Source organism: Microtus pennsylvanicus, chromosome 13, assembly GCF_037038515.1.
Source record: "Microtus pennsylvanicus isolate mMicPen1 chromosome 13, mMicPen1.hap1, whole genome shotgun sequence".
Lineage (NCBI taxonomy): Eukaryota > Metazoa > Chordata > Mammalia > Rodentia > Cricetidae > Microtus > Microtus pennsylvanicus.
The window spans coordinates 70,260,455-70,280,091 of record NC_134591.1 but is presented as its reverse complement, the minus strand read 5'-3'; the positions used below and the strand labels follow the sequence as shown (position 1 = coordinate 70,280,091).

General features: G+C 51.1%; 2 protein-coding genes across 8 annotated transcripts in view; both read right to left on the bottom strand.

Annotated features, from left to right (window-relative positions):
* Tmco4 (transmembrane and coiled-coil domains 4) overlaps nucleotides 1-9,283 on the bottom strand; it is a 68,454-nt gene extending 59,171 nt beyond the window's left edge. The window contains exons 1-3 of one of the 7 annotated variants that reach the window (XM_075945727.1): nucleotides 8,738-8,997; nucleotides 4,583-4,715; nucleotides 704-840 (exon numbers count right to left, since the gene is read on the bottom strand). The gene's annotated coding sequence lies outside the window, so the exon portion shown is untranslated. Of the gene's footprint in view, nucleotides 1-703; nucleotides 841-4,582; nucleotides 4,716-8,250; nucleotides 8,390-8,737; nucleotides 8,999-9,026 lie in introns of those variants that run through there. The other 6 variants (XM_075945731.1, XM_075945730.1, XM_075945728.1 and 3 more) reach the window with 6 other exon arrangements.
* A 3,245-nt stretch (nucleotides 9,284-12,528) lies between these two features.
* Nucleotides 12,529-14,809, bottom strand: Rnf186 (ring finger protein 186). The gene has a single exon (XM_075945063.1). The coding sequence runs from the start codon at nucleotides 14,761-14,763 to the stop codon at nucleotides 13,921-13,923; it is 843 nt and encodes a 280-aa protein (XP_075801178.1). The 5' UTR covers nucleotides 14,764-14,809; the 3' UTR covers nucleotides 12,529-13,920.
* Between the last annotated feature and the right edge of the window lie 4,828 nt (nucleotides 14,810-19,637).

Genomic DNA, 19,637 nt, shown 5'->3' with positions numbered 1-19,637 from the left:
ACATGAGAGATGGAGGCATACCAAAACAAAGCCGGAGTTAGCAAAGACAAGGACTAGGATGAGACCTGAAGAACAAACAAGAAAAATCAGATGGGGTGGGTGGGCCAGAGGGCATGTCCTGTGCAGAGGGCACAGCGTGTGGCAGGCCTCAAGGCAAAAGAGAGACAGGATTTCATAGACTCAAAGAGATTCTCCAGGGAAGCCAGGGCTCTGCCGGTGGTTGGGTATGGAGGATGGTCTAACTGATGAGACACTGAGGGGAGCTGTCACAGGGACCATGCAGGGCCCAATGCAGGGCCCAATGGTCCAGGGAAGGCTTTTCTCATGTTCAGAGCCAGTGGAGTGGGTGAGGGAACACAGGTCCTTCCAAGTATTAATTCTGTAACTTCCTTTACATTCAACATGATTTTGAAACACAAGTCAAAAGAATTCCATCAGGAGCACGCAGAGAAACCTAAAGGTCTTTCCTTAGGGTCCAAGACAATTAGAAGCATCCATGCCCACTACAAACTAACCAGCTATTGATTTAAGAAGCAAGTACTGGCACTTAGCAGGTGCCAGACATCAGGGTGTCTGGTGGGGACATAGGGGTGTCTGTGCCAAGACAGACAGACAATGGTTCCCCTCATGGGGACTCTAGGCTAGAAAGAGACTTTAGATAATGCCAAGGACTTGCAGCAAAGGAAACCTCTGGGGACCTTACCCAATTCTGGAGAGCCAACGTGGGCGTCCCTTTCTCAGGAGAGGCTGTTCAACTTCAGAGGGTTCCTCAAGGAAATATGCAAATTGCTCTAGAGACCAAACCAGAAAAACCAGCCACAGGTCCAGAGGGTGTGGAGCCTGGAACCGGTGGGAGAAGGAGCAGTTAGCCTAGGCTGTGCTCTTGACTCACTCAGACGCCTGACCCAGCACGGCAGCACGCAGCCCTCACTTAGTGGTCCCTCTCCCTCAGAGTGCCAGGTGCCGCTCAGATTATCTCATGGATGTCCTTGTGCCTTGGGCTGTGACTACACCTGTTCCCTGGGTTAGCCTGGCCACCACAGGCAGGAGTTATTTCTCTGCATTGCAGCTCGCTGGGTCCATGAAGCATCCAGCAGGGCAGTTGCTCAGAAAACACCGATTCGTGAACAAGTTAAAGAGCTGAGTTTAGATGGGAAACTTCTCACACCCCAATTGGATATCAGATGGGAAAGGGAGAGGGGGTTAGTGTATGAAGTCACCCAGGGATGATTCCCACCCAGGGCACCCTCACATGTCAAACAGTTTGAACTCCAGTCTGGCCATTGTTTGCAGCATGGCCTCACACATGCTAGGCAAGAGCTCTACCACCTAGCTAAACCTTCTCCTTCCCCTTTACATGCACACATGCACACACACAAACATTATGAGATCGATTCCACTAAGTTGCTTAGGCTATCCTCAAACTTGACATCTTTTTTTAAGATAGAGACTCACCATGTAGTTCTGACTGGCCTAGAATTCACTATGTAGATCAGGCTGGACCCAAACTTGCAGAGATCCACCTGCCTCTGCCTCCCAGGTCTCCTGACTGCTAAGATTACAGACATGAGTTACTATGCCTGGCCATTGGCTTTCATTGGGAATCATTCCCTGTGTGTCTGGATGTCTGTGCCTCTCCTTTGTCTGTGATCTGTTTGTCTATCTTTTGGGCCTTCGTTGAAAGCAAGGCGTGTTCATCTTAAACTTTATCTTTTTCCTACTAAAAAATCACTGTGTACTATAGCACTGGTATTGCGAATATGCTGGGGTCCTCTGCTGCAGCTGGGCTGAGCTGCCACCAATAGCCTCTCCTGGGCTCTCATCATGCCAAGCCTCAGCTTCTCTCAGTGACCCTTTCGATCTTGGGCCTTTAACTTCTGGCTTCACCTGCACCAGCGGCAGCATCTGGCCTCTCATGGTGCCAAGCCCTAGCTGCTCTCCATGATCCCTTCATGCCTTCAAAACCAGTGCCCCCTGGGAGACTTTCACACAGGACACAGGACCATGTTCGGCTGCCAGCACAAGGTACAACCTCGGCCACCTCTGAACCACGGCTTCTGTACGGTGATTCTGAGAAAACACTTCCCAGATTTCACCTCAGTGATGCTGGTCTCTTCTTAGTCACCGATAATTTCTCAACTCCAGCTGACCAGCATCAATTAGCCCAGCAAAGCAAACGTTTCACTTTAGTGGCTCTGGTCTCTTGTTAATCACAGCTGATTCTTCAGCCCCAGCTGACCAGAACCACAGATTCTTCTTTCAAAACATGCAATGGCTCCGATCTAGTCTGTAAGGGACCCTCAGACTTCCCTCTGAAATCAGAAGCCGGGCCTTCATTGTCTATATTTTCCCCAGTACGGTTAGTTGTTGTGCTGTTTTGTTTGTGTTCTGACAAATAAGCTTGCCTGGAGATCAGAGGGCGGAGCTAGCCACGAGTTAACCATAGAAGTCTGGAGATCTGTACAGAGAGGCGACAGGAAGTGACGACGTGGAGTGGAGGCAGAAAGATCTCAGCCCTGGCAGTCAGAGGGTTTAGAGAGGTAACAGGTAACTGTGGCTGCTCCTTTGCTTCTCTGATCTTCCACCATTTACCCCGATATCTGACTCCTGGTTTTTAATTGATAAGATTAATTAGGATTACATTTCATATTTTCCAGGATCTCATAGAACAGTTAACCAAGGTTAGAGCACTGGATGGCTTTTCTTTTCCAAAGTTTCAAAGTCCTTCCATAATCCTCCTCAAAACATGACCAGGTCTGTCACAGCAATGTCCCACTCCTGGGACTGGTTTCTGTCTTAAGTGTTTCTGTTGATGGGATGAAACACCAGGACCAAAAGCAACTTGGAGAAGAAAGGGTTTGTTTTGCTCACAGTTCTATATCAGAGTTCATCATAGGATGTAGGTAGGCTGGAAACTCAAGCAGGGCAGGGGCCTAGAGGCAGGAAGTGATGGGGAGGTCATGGAGGGGAGATGCTTACCGGCTTGCTCAGCCTGCTTTCTTATAAAAACCTGGACCACAGGCCCATGGGTGTATGTACTCACAATGGGCTGGGCCCTCCCCCATCAATCACTGATTAAGAAAACGCTCTACAGGCTTGCCTACAGCCTGATGTTATGGAGATATTTTCTCAACTGAGGCTCTCTCCTCTCAGATGACTCCAAACGAGTCAAGCTGACATAAAACTAGCCAACACACACAGCCAAGCAAGGAATATTACTCTTTGCCTCTTTAAAAGCTAACTGAGTTTTTTAAATACTTCGTCAGTACACAAGAATCCCCAAAACTGAGGAAATTTAAACTGAAACTAATCATGTGGAAACCATACAGAGAGAAAAACATGTGGCGAGGGCATTTTCCAAAATCACTTCCAAAGGGTGAGCGGCCAGGGATGTGAATGCTTCTCTACTGCTTTCTGCCGTGGCCCCCTTTGAGCTCTCTAGAAGGTGCCGTGGACGGGTGTGTGTGTGTGCTTGTGTGTGTGTGTACATAGAAACAGCTACTGGAACATGTGACAGGGTGCTGGCCATGACCACTCCAAGGGGATGGAGACTGAATTCAGGGAGATTTCAATATTTTATGTTTTGTCAATTTTTTAAAAATATTTATTTATTATGTATATAATATTCTGTCCGTGTGTATGTCTGCAGGCCAGAAGATGGCACCAGACCTCATTACAGATGGTTGTGAGCCACCATGTGGTTGCTGGGAATAGAACTCAGGACCTTTGGAAGAGCAGGCAATGCTCTTAACCACTGAGCCATCTCTCCAGCCCCGTGTTTTGTCAATTTTTTTAAAAGGTTTTTCTAGACAGGGTTTTTCTGTAGCTTTGGAACCTGTCCTGGAACTCACTCTGTAGACCAGGCTGGCTGCGAACTCACAAAGATCTGCCTGCCTCTGCCTCCTGAGTGCTGGGATTAAAGGCGTGCGCCATCACCGCCCGGCTGTGAATTCTTATAAGGAAGGGAGGACAGGTGCAGGGCAGACTCTGTGGTCTGTGTCCACATTTGCCACCGCACCCTTTCTCCTGCTGGGGCCCTGGCATACCCACCGCCATTTCTCATGGGGTCACGGAAGAGCCTCCTCACTAGTCTCCCGTGTCACCCTGCCTTCACTTACCGCCACTCGTCATGTGTCATGAAGACAGAGCCATCCCAGGCCTTCACAAGGGTGGCAAAGCCATAGGCAATCTGGTCCCATGGTCCTACTACCCTCCCCATCTTTTTCTTTCTCCCTGGCTCTGCTATTGTCACACCGTCCTGCTGGTCCTGTCCCCCAGACACTGTGGGACCACGGCCTTTGCACTGTCTGTCCCTTCGCTGAAATGCTCTCTTCCCCAGATGACCACAGGGACAGCTAACCCCGCCACCGAAGACCCACAGTTGGGGGCCTCCAACCCCAACTTACTTGATTCCTTTGGTCTGGGTCCCCATGTCCAAGTGGGGCCTTTTATACATAGCAATCATGCTAACAAAATCTAAGATTCCCTGGGGCAGACTGCTACGCCCCCTTCTGCAACACTGAGTCCTTAAGAGGAAGACACCATCTCTATCCCCACCCGACACATTGAAGCTAATGCTCACCAAAAGTGGAGGTCACATCACTGGCACGCGGCAGTCCCACCCTAGGTGCATGTGACTTCAGATCCCAAGTTCTGGCTGGGGATGGAGCTCAGTGACAGAGCATTTTGTCTAGCACACACTAGGGCTCCCAGCACTGAAAAATACAAGAAGATTAAACAAAATAAATAATTAAATAAAAATAAAAATGAACCCAGAGTACTTTTTCCTCTGTCATTTTACTAAGTGGACTCAGCTGCCATGAGCTCCCCTGAATTATAGAGCTACCACGGGGTCATTGCCTTTGAAGCCACAGTCTGAGTCCTACCTTTGGGTGTGTCTGCCTTCCTGGCCAGGGAGACAGGGAGACAGCGGCTGAAGTCCAGGGCATCAGTGTGTCCCTGTCACTCCACTCCACTTCCCCATGTCCCCATGAGAGCTCCAGGCTTACTCCAACCCCATCACCCCAGCCTCGGGTAACTCATCTGTCTGAATTGGTTTGACCAAGATCAGTGGTTCTCAACCTGTGGGTCACGATCCTTTGGGGTCACATATCAGATATTTACATTACGATTCCTAACAGTAGCAAAATTACAGTGATGAAATAGCAACGAAATGATTTTACGGTTGGGGGTCACCACAACACGAGGAACTGTATTAAAGCGTAGAGCATTAGGAAGGCTGAGATCTGCTGCGAATCAAAATGACGTCTCTCCAGCTAGAAAGTGGCCCTTGGACTATGTTCCTTGAGGTACCCTGGGTAGCATCTGGCAGAGACAGTGATGAATGAATGAATGAATGAATGAATGAATGAATGAATGAAGTGAGCCGGACAGGCTCGCCATTACAAGATGGCGCCAACATCCTGTCTTGTTGGAAATATACAACTCCATATTTGGCTATGCCTTTGAGAGCTGTGTGTCCCCCACTTCCCGCATGCGCGGTGGATGAGGATCCTTGAGCCTATCCCTATGTGGTCTGGTGTCAGCTGTTGGTGGCAGCCAATCACAGGGCGACCCGTGTGCCAATTCCCTATTTAAGCAGCTGCCTCAGTGCTCTCTCTCCCCTTCGCTCCCTGCCCTTCCCTTCCTGCCCCTCGTTTTCTGCCCCTCTTGCTTCCTGCTCCCCATCAATCAAGGACACTCCAGTAAAGCGTGTTCTGAGTAGAATCCTGGTGTGGTGGTTGTTCTTTCTCGCTGGTCGAGAAGTCCGCCGCAATGAATGCCTCTCTCCACAGCTGAGAAATGAATTCCGTATGTCTTTACAAAGGGTAAAGCAGGTTTTTTTTTATATTTATTTTTATTTATTATGTATACAATGTTCTGTCTGTGTATGTCTGCAGGCCAGAAGAGGGCACCAGACCTCATTACAGATGGTTGTGAGCCACCATGTGGTTGCTAGGAATTGAACTCAGGACCTTTGGAAGAGCAGGCACTGCTCTTAACCACTGAGCCATCTCTCCAGCCCGGTAAAGCAGTTTTATATCTATAGGGTCCCCAGTTTTCTCAAAAGGTTCTTTCTGCCGGTGACTTTCATTACTTAACACCTAGCAAACTGCCTCCGACCAGATCCTAGAAGTCGTGGCTGGCACGAGGGCTGGCACCGAAAGTTCGCGTCCACTTGGGCTTAGCCTCTGACACGCAGATTCCATGACTTGTGTGGCCTGGGCATTTGGATCGCAGAGCTGGGTTGGGCTAACATCTGATGAGTGAGGTGTTTATCACAAAAAGAGGTAGGGAGGTGGGGAGGCAGGACACTCTTGATGGGCACTCTGAGGTGTGCTGGGAGGCTAGAGCAGGCACAGGGGAAGGACCTCAGAGTCCATGACACAAGAATTTTGCTCTTTACCCTAAGAAAACAGGGAGCTGGGCAGGTTTTAGGGAGAAGCACCCTGGCATAGGTCCAGCTGCCAGTGTGGGGAGGTCAAACAGAAAAGAGGCTGGATTCTGCCTGCTGTACCAGGTTCAAGGAAGCCAGACCCCCCACTCCGCAATCTTTGCTGTATAGCAGTATCTCAGAGACCAGGGATCTCAGTTGGGAGAGTGCTTGCTTAGCCTGCTTGAAGCACTGTGTTCTGTTTTTAGCATCATAAATCCAGGTATAATGATACCCTTGTTTTATCCCAGCACCCAGGAGGTGGAGGCAGGAGGATCAGAAGAGTTAGGTGGTCATCTTTGGTCACAGTGAGCTCAAGGTTGACTGGGCTACATAATACTTTGCCTCCAAGAAAATAAAAACCACTGAAGGCATATAAGATGATTATTAACCACCTAATACATAACGACCATCTTCAGGTCCCACATCGGCCAGCCCAGGCTCTGGTCTAGCCTCCCCAATCCCGTGGTATCCAAGTACAGGCTGAGCCACAGCAACCTAAACCAGTCGGCTATGCCCTTCCAGCCACACTCTGAAGCCTGGGTCTATCGAGGTTCCAAGGGTGCCAGACGTCACCCTGTTCTGCTCCTTCCAGTCCTCTGCCAAGCTTACAGACTAGGTCACGGCTTGCTGGGGGCCCGCTCAGGAAGCTGAGGAACACAACCTGTCTTACTGTCTGACCCTGCGTGAATCTGCCAGAGTGCACAAACCGGAAATGCAGAGTGTGAGGCGCGGGTTGTGTTTCCAGCCCTGGAGGGAGCCTCAGCCTCCTCACCTGGAACTCGGCCACCCCCTAGCTCTGCTTCTAAAGTTTCTCTACTGTGAGCAAGAACAGGTTCTCGAGTCACTAAGCCTCTGAAGAAAAGCATCTTTGCTTGTTTGGTCCCCACACCCAAAGCAAATATTTTTAATTCCCACTCCCCCCCCCCGCCCCATTTTTTAAGATAGCGTCTCTACATAGCCCTGGCTCTTTTGGAACTCACTTTGTAGAAGAGGCCAGGCTCAGATTCACAGAGACCGGCCTGCCTCTGCCTCCAAAGTGCTGGGATTAAAGGCATGGGCTGCCACACTCGGATTTACTTTACTTCTGATTTGGCCAAGACTCACTGTCCTGTGCCTTTGCACTCATGAAGCATTCCAACAGTACTTTGGCACCAGGAGGATTTATGGTCCCTTTGTGTTATAAGGAAATGTAGGTCCAAGGAGACACCAACGGTGACAGAGGAAGTGGCAGTCCGGCGCATTGCGCTTTGCCAGGGTTCATCGAGGGCATCTGCTAGGTTCGCAGTCCCGCGCTTTGCCAAGGTTCATCGAGGGCATCTGCTAGGTCCAGGAGACTCTTGGCTCACTCACCTATTCCCCAGAACTTTGGGAAGTGGGAAACTGAGGCTGGAAGAAGCATCTTCACTGAGGTAAAGATGTCCAGAACGTTTGGTACAGGCCCTGGGTCCCTGCTTCTTCCACAAACTGGGTAGTTGGGAAGGCTTCAGTGGTCTTGTCTACCCATCGACCCGCTGATTCAGCCTCTGGAGTGTACTCCCGAGGAACGACTGTTAGCTGTTGTGTCTTCAGTGCCTCAGGAATGTACACACTGACCCGTAGTAGGTGCTCAATAGATACATAGTAGGCCAATGAAGGCCTGGGGAGTCTCATGGGTATGGTGTTCCCTCCTACTTCAAGGCAGCAGTGGTCTCTGAAGCAAACCTACAGGTTTAGCCTTGCTCTGCTTCTACACTGGGTCACCCCTGGGAAAGACAACGACATCATCGAGGCCAACTTTGAATCTAACGCTGGGTCAAACTTTGGAGTCAGCTCACCTTGTTATCACCTTTGCTTTGATGGCCTGGTCCTAGCCAAAGTCACCCCATTGTCCCCAGCCTCAGTTTTCTCAGCTGGAAAATCTGCTCTCACATCAGTAGCAGGAAACGTCCCTCGTTCCGTAAATACCCGCCGGGAGAGAAGCCACGCCCCGGTCACAGTAGGAAGGGGCCGGACCTTTCCAGGACTCGGGGGCTTCCTAGGCTTCGGGGAAATGAGTCTAGAGACGCGGAAGGCGGGAGCGGGTTTCTGGAGCCCCACCAGTAAGCAGGGGGCGTCCAGTGACCCTGAGTGACCTTGGGCAAAACACTTCCTAATCTTCCAGCCCAGCCCCTTATCTTTCAGGGGCGCGGTTTGGTGCCCTGGTGTGCAGGCCCGCGGGCTCCGCAGGCATCAGTGTCCCCTCCTGCAGCCCAGCTCGAATCCTAATAGCACTTCCGGGTCCGAAAGCGGTCTGGGGGCTCTGGAGGCTCCGGGCTGGCTTACCTGGAGGTGGCAGCGACCGACGGGACGGAGACTTGGATCCTGGCGGCCCAGCTGCTTCCGCCTCGGCTCTCCCCGCCCGTCCTCACCCAGGCCCAGCCGCCCTACTCTGGCCTCGGCCGGTCCCGCCTGTGCAGCCACAGGGCCCCGACCTTCCGGGCTGGGGCGGGCGCACAGCCTCCTTTGCCACCAAAGCCGCCACCCGCGTGCTGGCCTCCGGGAGGGACCTGCAGATCTGCGCCCCAGGGAGTGAGAACGCGGGGTGCAGGAGGACTCTGCAGAAAGTGCTCACCAGGGGCTCGGCTGGTAGGAAAGGGTTACGCGCAGACACTCAGAGGGGAAATTTCCAAATTGTGCCTCCACACACTGAAAGCGCCTAGCTCAGAAGCAACCTCCCTCAGGCTTACACTGCTCTGTGAAGTTTGCAACATTCACGCCTCCCGGTTCTTCTTTCACTTTCTCTAATGCTGCCAATGTTTGCAGCCGAGGCTCTTACATCCCACAGGTCTTCGTTTTGGGGTTCCATCCCTGTGAGACTTCCCTCACCACCCACTCAGCTTTAGCCATTTAACAAATATTTGCTGAGCACCTACTATGCGCCAGGTCCTGTTCCAAGGCCATGGATTGGCACACCAGGCATTCAGGCCCGTAATACTTTAATAGTAATACTTAAAGCTGTGAAGTTGATTGTTTGCCAATTTACAATCTGTGTGTCCCACACTAGAACAAAGGCCCAGAAATGGAGGTCTCCGGTGCCTCATTCGCTGCTCGGTCCCCAGCTTCAGGGACAGCGCCACAGTTCCTGTTGCCCTGGTAACCTGTGGATTTTCATCACCTATAGTCTACTGGCGAGGAAGTAGGCGGCCACTCTGGTCAGGGCTGGAATATGAGTCACCAGGACCTACGCAATGACCTCCGAGGCCAGTCGCTCTTTCTCTCGGAGAAGGTAGGCTGGGGCTGTAAGTGGAAAAAGGTCAGACGCCTGCATTCCAGCCCGGAGCTTGTGACTCAGGACCCTACTGGAATGCTATGGGCCTCTGTCACCTGACCTTCCTATCGGCCAATCAGGGCCAAGAATAGCTAGAGGGTTATTGTAGGTCGAAAGGATCAGTTCTGGAGGGCTGAAGGGTTCTAGCTGAGATTCTGGGCATCACTAAGGGCAGGCAATAGACACACGGAGGTGGCATTTGACCCCTTCTCCCCTCCAGCGCCCATCCAAACCGGAATTTAGAAAGATCCTATTGTTGGCTATGAGGGATGAAGGACAGTAGTGGCCAGAGGGTTCCAGGCTGAAGTACCCGGCCTCAGCCTGAGCAACAGTGAGGGTCTCAGCCTTTCAGGAGTGAGAAATATAGGGAAAATAGGAACCACTGTTTCTAGTTCAGCAGAAGCTGACTTAGTAAAGTCTTACTATAAATAAGTAAATAATTGTAATTCTAAAAGTTAAAAAAGGATCATTTGCTAATGGAGAATGGAATAACGATAGATAAGTGAAATCAATATGGAAAATAATTTTAGGAAATAAGTTGTACTCCATAAAAAGTGGTCCCCCAGTAGGTTTTGAGCCAGTAAGGACATTACTGAGAAAACCGATCAATGGAGCCTCTGCTTTAGTCAATACCACATAGCAATATTGATTTTTTAAAATCTGGACTAATGTATCAGTGTTAAGATTGGAAATCAGGGCAAAGGGCACATGAGTTTTTGCTAAGAACTCTGCCATCTCTGCAATTTCCTGCCAATCAAAAACTCCCCAACACACATTTGCTAAATGGCAGAGATTGAACCCATAGTGTAACAGCCACTCCGAACTAAGCCCTGTCTTGCCTTTGTTTAAACAGAGTATCAGGGCCTCATGGTGGGGCTGAAATCACTTGTTTCTGGGCTTTAGAGTGAGTTAAAGGTCTCAAAAAAAAAACAGACAAAAGATTGGAGCTACATCTCAGTGACAGAGCACTGGCTGGGCAGGTTCCATCCCCCCGAAATCCATAAAAAAGGATGGGTCACTCCTGCTAGGTGACCTTTCAAACTCTGAGGCATTGAACCACCTCCTCCACAGAGAACTGAGGAGTGGCCTTCTCCATGTGTGAGCCGAAGTCGTTTAACACCACGTTCACGTACTTGTAAAAATGTGCTGTGTATCACCAGGATATGAGTTGCTGACAGTTAAAAAAAATGTACTGGACTGGGGACAAATGCCTAGGAGTCTCTTTTCTTTATTGGAGGTCTCAGAGGAGTGCCATATCACTGAAGTATAGCCCCAGCCCTCATTCTAGGTCCGAGGAGGGGTCAGGTGATCTGCTCTGTCACTCTTTGCCCTTTTCTTCTAAGACAAGACCTCTCAGTGAGCCTAGCGCTAGCCTCCCATTTCGAAGGGGACAACAGTCTTCCCTTTTCTTCTAAGACAAGGTCTCTCAGTGAGCCTGGCGCCACGCTCCCATTTCTAAGGGAACAAACCAAGGCCCAGAAACATCTGTTAACTCCTTCCAATGTGGGCCAGAGTCTGGCAGTGAGCCGAGGGCCTCTTGGATGGTTCCTTCCGACCACATCCCCATCACACTGCCTCATTCCTCTGTCCCCTCCAGGACAGAGCTGGTCTTGGCTGCCATTCTTGCCCCCAAGCTTTGAAGTTCCAGAAGACAGTTGGGACCAAGTCAGCTTCCAAGGGCCAGAAAACAGTAATACTAGACTACTTTTGCCCAGCTATCCCAAAGATGCCTTGGTTGGGGGCCAGGAATAACAACAGGAGCTTGTGTGTCTCTGTCACAAGCCGAGGCTCAGGATGGTAGTCATTTGATCAAGAGGATGCACCTCAAGATGGGGACTCCAGGGCTCCCAGCAGCAGGGTTCCTTCAGGGAAGGCTGGAGGGGGAGGTGGCAGGCCAATCCCATTGTTATCATTCTTCCTTCTGAAACCTGCTGATCTCTGAGTCCTGGAATCTCTGGGTCCTGTCATTCTCGTATTCTCGATGGCATTTCTCTCAAGCCCATAGGTGGCGATCAGTTTCCAGATCATTCTGTGTACAAGGGAGGCTCAAGTTGAGACGAAACTCTGGGCCGCTTCCCCACAGCTCTCTGGCATAGCCTGGCTGTGCAGCCCAAAGCAGGGAAAGCCGCCCTTCTGATCTCAGTGTCTTCCTCTGCATGAGGGAACACAATGGTTGCCACTTCACAAGGCTGTTAGAGACCCATAACTCGCCTATAAGGGGAACGCCTGTCTCTCTTGCGAGTACTGGCTAAACACGCTCCCACCAAATGATAACAAATGGTACTTCCTTGATCAACTGAAGAGTTGTCTCTGGGAAGTAAAATGGGCTTGGAGGAGTAGGTGAGGAGACTGGCAACCATCCCAAACTGCACACACCCACGGCCAATGGGGCAGATGCTTGAAGGCCCTCCCCATCTGTTCACCCTCTCGGAAAGGGTGTTCTGCAGGCCCATGCTGGCGGACTGTGAGAGCCTGAATCCATGCACAACCCCAGCTCTCTCTGTCTGTACTGGGAATTGCCTGACTTTATAAGAAAAGTAGGGAGCCACTGTGCTTTTCATGGCAGCGTACTGCACATGGACTTTTGTTTTCTTGGCCACTTATTTATTTCACGTTGTTGGGGATGGAGGGAACCCAGGGCCTCACACATTCCGGGCAAACGCTTTACCGCCAAGCTCCACCCTCAGCCTGCCACACAGTGAGACAGAAGGAGTCCTTGTGAACTCCTTGCAGACATTCACAAGAGTATGACTCCTCCATCGACCTGAGGCTTGAGCCATGTCCTAAGTAGTTAGAATATCCTGGGTTTTTTTTTTTAAGACTAATTGAGTCAGACTTACTCAGTCTGGGGCATGGGAAGGAAGCTGAGAGCCAACCTTGCTCAACAGCATGTGACCACTGGCCAGGGCTGAGCACCCAGGGCCCAGTGGCAGAGTCCTCTGCTCACTCTTGGCGAAGGTTCTGTCACCATGAACTGTGCCCTCTCTGTCTGTAATTCTCCCGTTTCAGGAAGTGGGGTGCATGGGAAAGGACCGTGCGAGGGGCCTGGTGAGTCCCTCCAGACTTTCATGTCTGGCGCTGCTAATCACGGATTTTCCAAGACGTACTTCCAGCTCCCATGCTGGACTCCTTGTCCTTCCGTCTCCTCCCTGGCTGAGCCTTAGCCTGGAACCCACCAGAGCTGACTTCTGAGGGCAGATGATTCCCTGTGTTGAAGAGATGACCCAGGGACCTATCTAGTGACTGTCACACTGAGACTGGGTGGGGGGCGGGGCAGCGGTGTCACTGCTGAGGACCGTTGCCTTTACGAGATGTCTTATCTTTATGGCAAAGGAACAAATAGGACCGTAGATGTGATAAGAAGGGTGGCACCACCTGGAAACCTTCCGTTCTGTCCTGTGGGCCTGGGAGTCTGAGGGCGAGCTGGATTCTCATTCATTCTCTCTCTCCTCCGCCCTTATAACCCTGAGATTCTCTCGTGCCTGGTGATCTCAGTGAGGAGTCTGGGGACAATTCCTGAACTCACCCTCTCCACACCTCCCCAGCTCTATCTGCTCAACCTGAGATAGCCCCCTCCCCAGCTTTATAAGTATGCCTCCGTGTGGCTTCTTCCCCTCCCCGCACCCCCGGGGTGGATCCTGTGGGAAACCCTGATGAGACCTTTGCCATGAAGGGTTTAGGATAACCGTGGTAAATGACTCTGGAGAAAGTCTGGCAATGCTCCCATGAGCATGGGCATCCCAGGATGGAAAAAGGTCCAACAGCTAGAAATGGCCACAGACTTCCCAGCACACAAAACATAAAAACCCAGACAAGAAAATGAAGCCAGCAACAAGGATTACAAAAGAGCGCTGGTTCTATTTGCTTTGTAGTAAGGTCAACGTCCCAATATGTGCACGTAGTGATATATACAAAACCCAGGAGCTCAGGAAGAGGGGTAGGGACCCCACCGCCCTTGAAAGTCATTCATTAAGGGAATGTGTCTCTTCCCTTTTCCCCTAAAAGTTTGGCTATGCTACACAAGGCAGACAGGTGCAAGCCCATTGTCCCAGCCCAGAGTCCTTGATCCAACACAGCTAGTACAAGTCCAGTTCGCATGTGATTTCAAAGGGAGGCTCCTAGTCCTTTTCCTTCGTGGGTTATGAGATCTGGGGAAGGGGAGCCGTGGCAGTGCTGGGCCTGTAGTGATCCAGGTCTCTCAGGCAATAGACGTGATCTGGGCTTGCTTTTGCTCTCTGCAGAGCAGAGTCCTGGAGCAAGGCCAGTTGCTGCTCCGGCTGTAGGGGTAACAGCAGAGTAGGGTGGCCATCAGTAGCGCCAGGGCGATGATAACGGCCAGCACCCACCGGATGACACCCGGATAGATGAAAGGCAGGATTAGGACAATGAGAAGAGCCAACAAGAACAGGTGTACGGCTAGGCGCCGGGCAGCTACCCGATTGACACTTACTACATCCTGATCATCTTCTCCCGTCCAGTTGGCTGGCCGCGCGGCTGGAGTGGCAGAACCAACTAGTCTCTGGGGACACAGGTGTACCTCCGGGCATGAGCGGGCCAGCCGCCCCACCATCGCCTCCTGGTCTCGCAGGCTGCAGATTAGGCCTCCTGGGACGGCAGTGACCTTTCGGCACAGTGGACAGGGGATGGACCAGGTGTCTTCTTCCACAAATAACAGAAGCTTCAGGCACACAGCGCAGAAGGCGTGCTGACAGCTGAGCAGCTTGGGGGACCGGGCACAGTTGTAGGGTTCTCGGCACACCAAGCATTCCAGGTCATCCTCCGTAGAGATACTGAGATGCCCAGTGGGTCCCAAGGCGATGACAGTGGTTGTGGTGGTGGCACCCGCTGGGATAGGCGAAGGGGCCTTGGTGCAAGACATTCTGGGTACCAAGTTGCTGCAATGAGGCTGTTCCGCATAGGGGCATCCACGAGGAGTGACCACCGGTGCTGCCGGGACTTGCATGGGTTCTGGCCCTGTGGAGACGCTTCCAGCCTCCTCTCTGCTCTGTCCGGGTACCTGCTGACAGCAGCTTTCTGGCATCTTTCTCTTTTGGTTGCCCAGCTTGTTTCTCAGCTTACGTTGTCCCCTTCAGTTATTATTATTTCTTTACTCGAAACCCAGGGTTAATCAGTAACTTAGAGACCTGGAGACTTTGAGTTACCTGATAGAAGGGCCAAAGGGGGTGGAGTCTCATGAATCAGGACTTTCCTGTTGGGGCCCTGCCTGATGCGTGTCTGTCTACATGACAACCAGCTAAGACACCGTGATGCCAGAGGGTTCCTCTCAAGCTCTGGGGTGCATTGGTGACCCCTCTCAAGTTTCCTGATCTGGGTAGATGAGGGGACTCCCCACACCTTTTAAAAAATGACATTTATTCTCTGTCTGTGTCATGGTATACAGGAGGAAGCAGAAGGACTTGTGAGAGTCTGTTCTTGCCTTCCAGCAGGTGTGTACTAGGGGTAAAACTCAGGTCACCAGGGTTGATGGCAAGTGCCTCTACTTGCTGAGCCACCTCGCCAGCCTTTAAAAGTCCAGAATGTTGGGCTTCAGGGCTCAGAGAGGATGGGGTCCAAAGAGCCGTGGAGTTCACAAACATCCATGTGATCCTGATGAGGGTGACCGGGGAGCATCATTTGGAGAAAGGCCTCCAGAAATGGGCTTTCTGACCAGACCTTCCGGGTTTCAGAATCAATGGGAACCATGTTTGTGCTTTGAGCACACGGGCGAATGGGTGACCCAGTGAAAACAGAGAGGTGATGGGGAAAGATGAGCAAAGGAGGACAGGAAAAGGAGTCTTTCTAAGCGTCCACTGGTCCATTCAGCGCCTTGTCATCCCGACAGCTGGCTTAGCAGACGCTGGTCCCCAGGCATCTCATCAGCGTACCGCACAAACAGGCACCTTAAGAAAAGGCACCGTTGGCTGTGTCCTCCGGGGCCACGAGCACAAGCTACCATTTATTTGGGCCTTCTCAGAGCAAACTCGCAGGGAAGAAGAGGCCTGGTTTCTCATCTGTGGTCTCCTAGAATCCCAGCTCCATAAGGAAGGTCTAGGCACGGGAGCTGGGTGTTGGCCTGCTGGCTGCCTGCCAAGGGGCCTCTCACAGGGGCAGGACCCAGTTGTGTCCAAGGTCTGGTTCCCAGTCTCACGGGACCCAGCCATGTCAATAGGTGCAGATTCGACTGACCTCCGGGCAGCTGGCCTGAACTGGCAGGACTCACGTGGGATGGCAGATAGGATGCAACATGGCAGTTATGAAATTCTGTCCCCCTTACCATGCCTGGGATGCTAGAGCTCGAATGGAGGTCCTTGCACCCCCCCCCCCAAAAAAAACCTCCACAACAAACACAGAAACTGTTGCCAATGGCTTCTGGTGTCTAGCTCTTTCAATTAAGCCCTTCCCTCCACCACAAGAGTGGCGCTGCAGGCTCAACCTGTGTTGTGGAGCCACCCACAGGCAGAGGCTGCTGATTCTTGGGTTGTCTCCCCCTCATGGCTCTCTCACTCTGAATCCCAACCCCAGTTTCCTTGGTTTTCTGCCTTAGGATGGGTAGGCGGTGATTTCTTTCTACCACAGTGTCTATAAAGTTCACTCAAAGGGGCCTTGGCTCTAGCTGGGTATCTGTGCCCATATGTTCCCCACTTTCTGACTGAAAGAAGCCTGTCTTCACTACGGGTGATTGCTGCTCCCCCCCCACAGCCTTTCTGTGTGGCCCCGTGGAAGAAAGGAGCCCACACCCTGGGCTTCAGAGTGGAAACCGGCTGATACCTTGAGATTTAAGGAGGACCAGTTAGCATATTCCGCCGGCTGCTTGCACTGATTGGTTCTGACCTAAGCAAAGCCAACAAGATTGGGTTCTGGGACTCCTGTTGGAACTGTTAATGGTGTCTTTCTCCTGGGTTTCCCAGCTTAAGTGGATGCCCTGGGGGAGGGACAGGGCCACAGTGTGCAAATAACTTGCCCAGGAATAAGGCCAAGGCACAAAACATTCTTTTAGCGCCTGGACCCAGCCAAGCCTGAAGCCAGAGAAAGCCCTCTGAAGATTTTTCAATTACATTAATTTATGAAGCATACTTTTCTTTTTCTTAGTTCTGGGGCTTGAACCCAAGGTCTTGGTCACTCAACTTTCCAGTTAATCATGAGTCAATTAAACCGGATTTCTGTTTCCTGCAAGTGAGAACTACCTGGATGGTACGCCAGTAGCCGAGGAAAAGCAACTTTGGCTTTCTGAGTGGGTGAGACCCCACAGACAGCATGCACACAGTCCCAGGTGACAATATGTCACTCTGCTGAGATAATGGCTTTCCCTGCTCTAGGCTTGCGTAGTGTTCCTTTCTGTTCGCTTTGTGCAGAAAGGGTTGGGGAGGGGAGAGGAGAAGCCTATCAGTCACTTTCATTTATTTTATAATAGATACTTAATAACATTAAAAATTAAAAAATAATATCAGACACACAGCAGAGGGACGTGGGATGGCCATGTCTTCTCTCTCTCCTACCCATCTACGGGAAAGTCAGGTTATCAGAGGGTCGTTAAGGGAGGGGTTAGGGATGTAGTTCAGTTGATGGAGTGTTCGCCTAGTGTGCACAAAGTTCACACTAGGTTCCATCCCCAGAGCAATGTAAACAAGGCCCGGTGGTGCACACCTGTAATCTCAGCCCTTGAGAGGCAGAGGCTGGAGGATCAGGGGCTCAGGGCCATCCTCGGCTACATAGTGAGTTCATGACCAGCTGGGGTAGATAAGACACTGTGTCAGAATACGAGGGGAGACAGCTTAGTGGGGAAAAGGATTTGCCATGCAAGCCTGATGACCTGAGTCTGATCCTCAGAACCCATGTAAAATGCCAGTTCACTGGTGTGCGAGCACCTGTCAGCCCAGCACACTCTCATGATATGGGCATAGAAACAGGAGAATTGTTCAGAAGCCCGAGGGCCAGCTAGACGCGAGTTCAAAGCTTCAGCAGCAGAAGCAACAGGGACTTGAGGATACCTGAGCCGATCAGCATGGGCTTCTGGAAGAGAAGTGATTCTGGCAGGGTTTGGGCACAGTCTGAAGTCATCCATCCCAGAGGAAGCACAGATGGTTCTGGAAGACTGAGCATGCCCCGTGTGTTTGGCTTCCTCACTCTACCTTGTGGTTGGTATGTGTGCTGTGATGTTGAGATCCTTCCAGCTCCCCAAGTCAGACTTCTGTTTGTTTGTTTTATTGCTGTAGAGATACAGACACTGATTTTTAGCAAAGCTTGTGGGCTTTTGCTTGTTTGTTTTTCAACTTGGAGCTGCAGACAATTCCTTTTGAGGCTTCCGACAGGCTTGGGTGGTGGTAGAACGTTCTGCCTCGAAGAGAGTGGAAACCAAGAGACAGCAGTTAAAGGGGGCTGCCCTGGAAGTCACACTGCTGGTGTTACCTAATCAAGACACTTCCACCTGAGCTTTAGCTCCCCTGGGAAAGGATTTGAGATAGCAATGACTAAGTTAGGTCTTCCAGCCCATGCCTGTTCCTCTTGAGATCAACTCACCTTGGGGATTCAGAGAGCTGGGTCCTAGCCACTAGCTACACACACACACACACACACACACACACTTCTCTTATATTCTGGGATTGGCTACCTGCAGTGTTCTCTCACATTTTTGTCCCAGAATTCTCTGCTCTGTGCTTATTTAGACCTTAGCGACAATAAAAATACTAAACACTAAACAAACAGGCTTAATTCTGTTAATCCTGACTTTACCACTAATGTATTTACTTGTGGCATTCACCCCACCCCCATTTGGGCAGTGCTGGGAATCGAACTCAGGGACTAGCTCCATCATTGAGCTACCTTCTCCGTCTCAGAAACCTTATATTTTTTTAGATTCATTTCTTTTATTTTCTGTGTATGAGTGCTTTGCCAGCATGCATGTCTATGCATGCAGAGGCCAGAAGAAGACATGGGACCCCCTGGAACTGGAGTTACAGACGCTTGTGAGCTGCCTTGTGGGTGCTGGAATCAAGCCTGGGTCTTCCTCAAGGTCAGCTAGTGCTCTTAACTACTAAGCCACCTCTCCATTTTTATATAACATTCCATCAGAAACCCATTTTTATACAACATTCTCCTCCTTTTCTCCTCCTCACCGCCCTTGTTTTCTCTTTCCTTTCCTTCCCTCTCCTTCTCCTTTCCCTTTATCCCTCTTTCTTCCCCTCGCTCCCTCTTCCCACCCCCTCTCCTCCCATTTTCTTTTAATGGTCAGTCTAGCCAAGGCTGGCCTCACACCGGGTCTTCCTGCCCTCCTGTGCTGGAGTCACAGGCAGCTCCAGGAGGCCCCGTTTACAAAGCCCACACAGTGTCTGACTCTGGGTCTGAGATGTGGTTTGGGGAATGCCCGTGGATCAAGCTTGGTCATGCTGAGCATACTTTCTGAAGATTCTGATGGAGTTGTATTTCAGGGGCCACCCTGGCTGCTCCTGTATCCTGAGACTAGGCCAAGACTCTGGATGTGACGGTCCTCAGTGTCCCCCTCGCAGAACATGGGAAACTGGCCTAGAGGAGATGAGTTTGACAAAACCCTTGGCTTCCCCAATGGTATGTTCTGTGTCTACACTACTCAGATTTTCTGGCTGTACGGTCGCCTGCCTCCCAGTTTTGCTTTGGCCACCAGGCAGCTCAGCCATGATAACAGTAAGACACCACTTCGGGTATACAGTGTCCCACTCCCTCGGCTTGTGCTTTCTGCTCCAGTCTCTGGTCTACCCAGTCTTGGTGCCTGGTATTTGATTTCTGTATTTACATTTTGTTTGCAGCTATTTCTTATGAGCAATTCCTATGCTTTCTGATTAAGGAAAGAAGAAACGAAGGGAAAAAATGAAATCTAGGGAGAAAAGGCACATATAGGCCAGAAGGCAGAGGAGGCAGGGACAGGGGGCACCGCCTGGCATC

What these genes read in the sequence shown, in the direction of transcription:
- Rnf186 (XM_075945063.1), bottom strand. Translation starts at nt 14,763, where the DNA reads ATGCCAGAAAGCTGCTGTCAGCAGGTACCCGGACAGAGCAGAGAGGAG.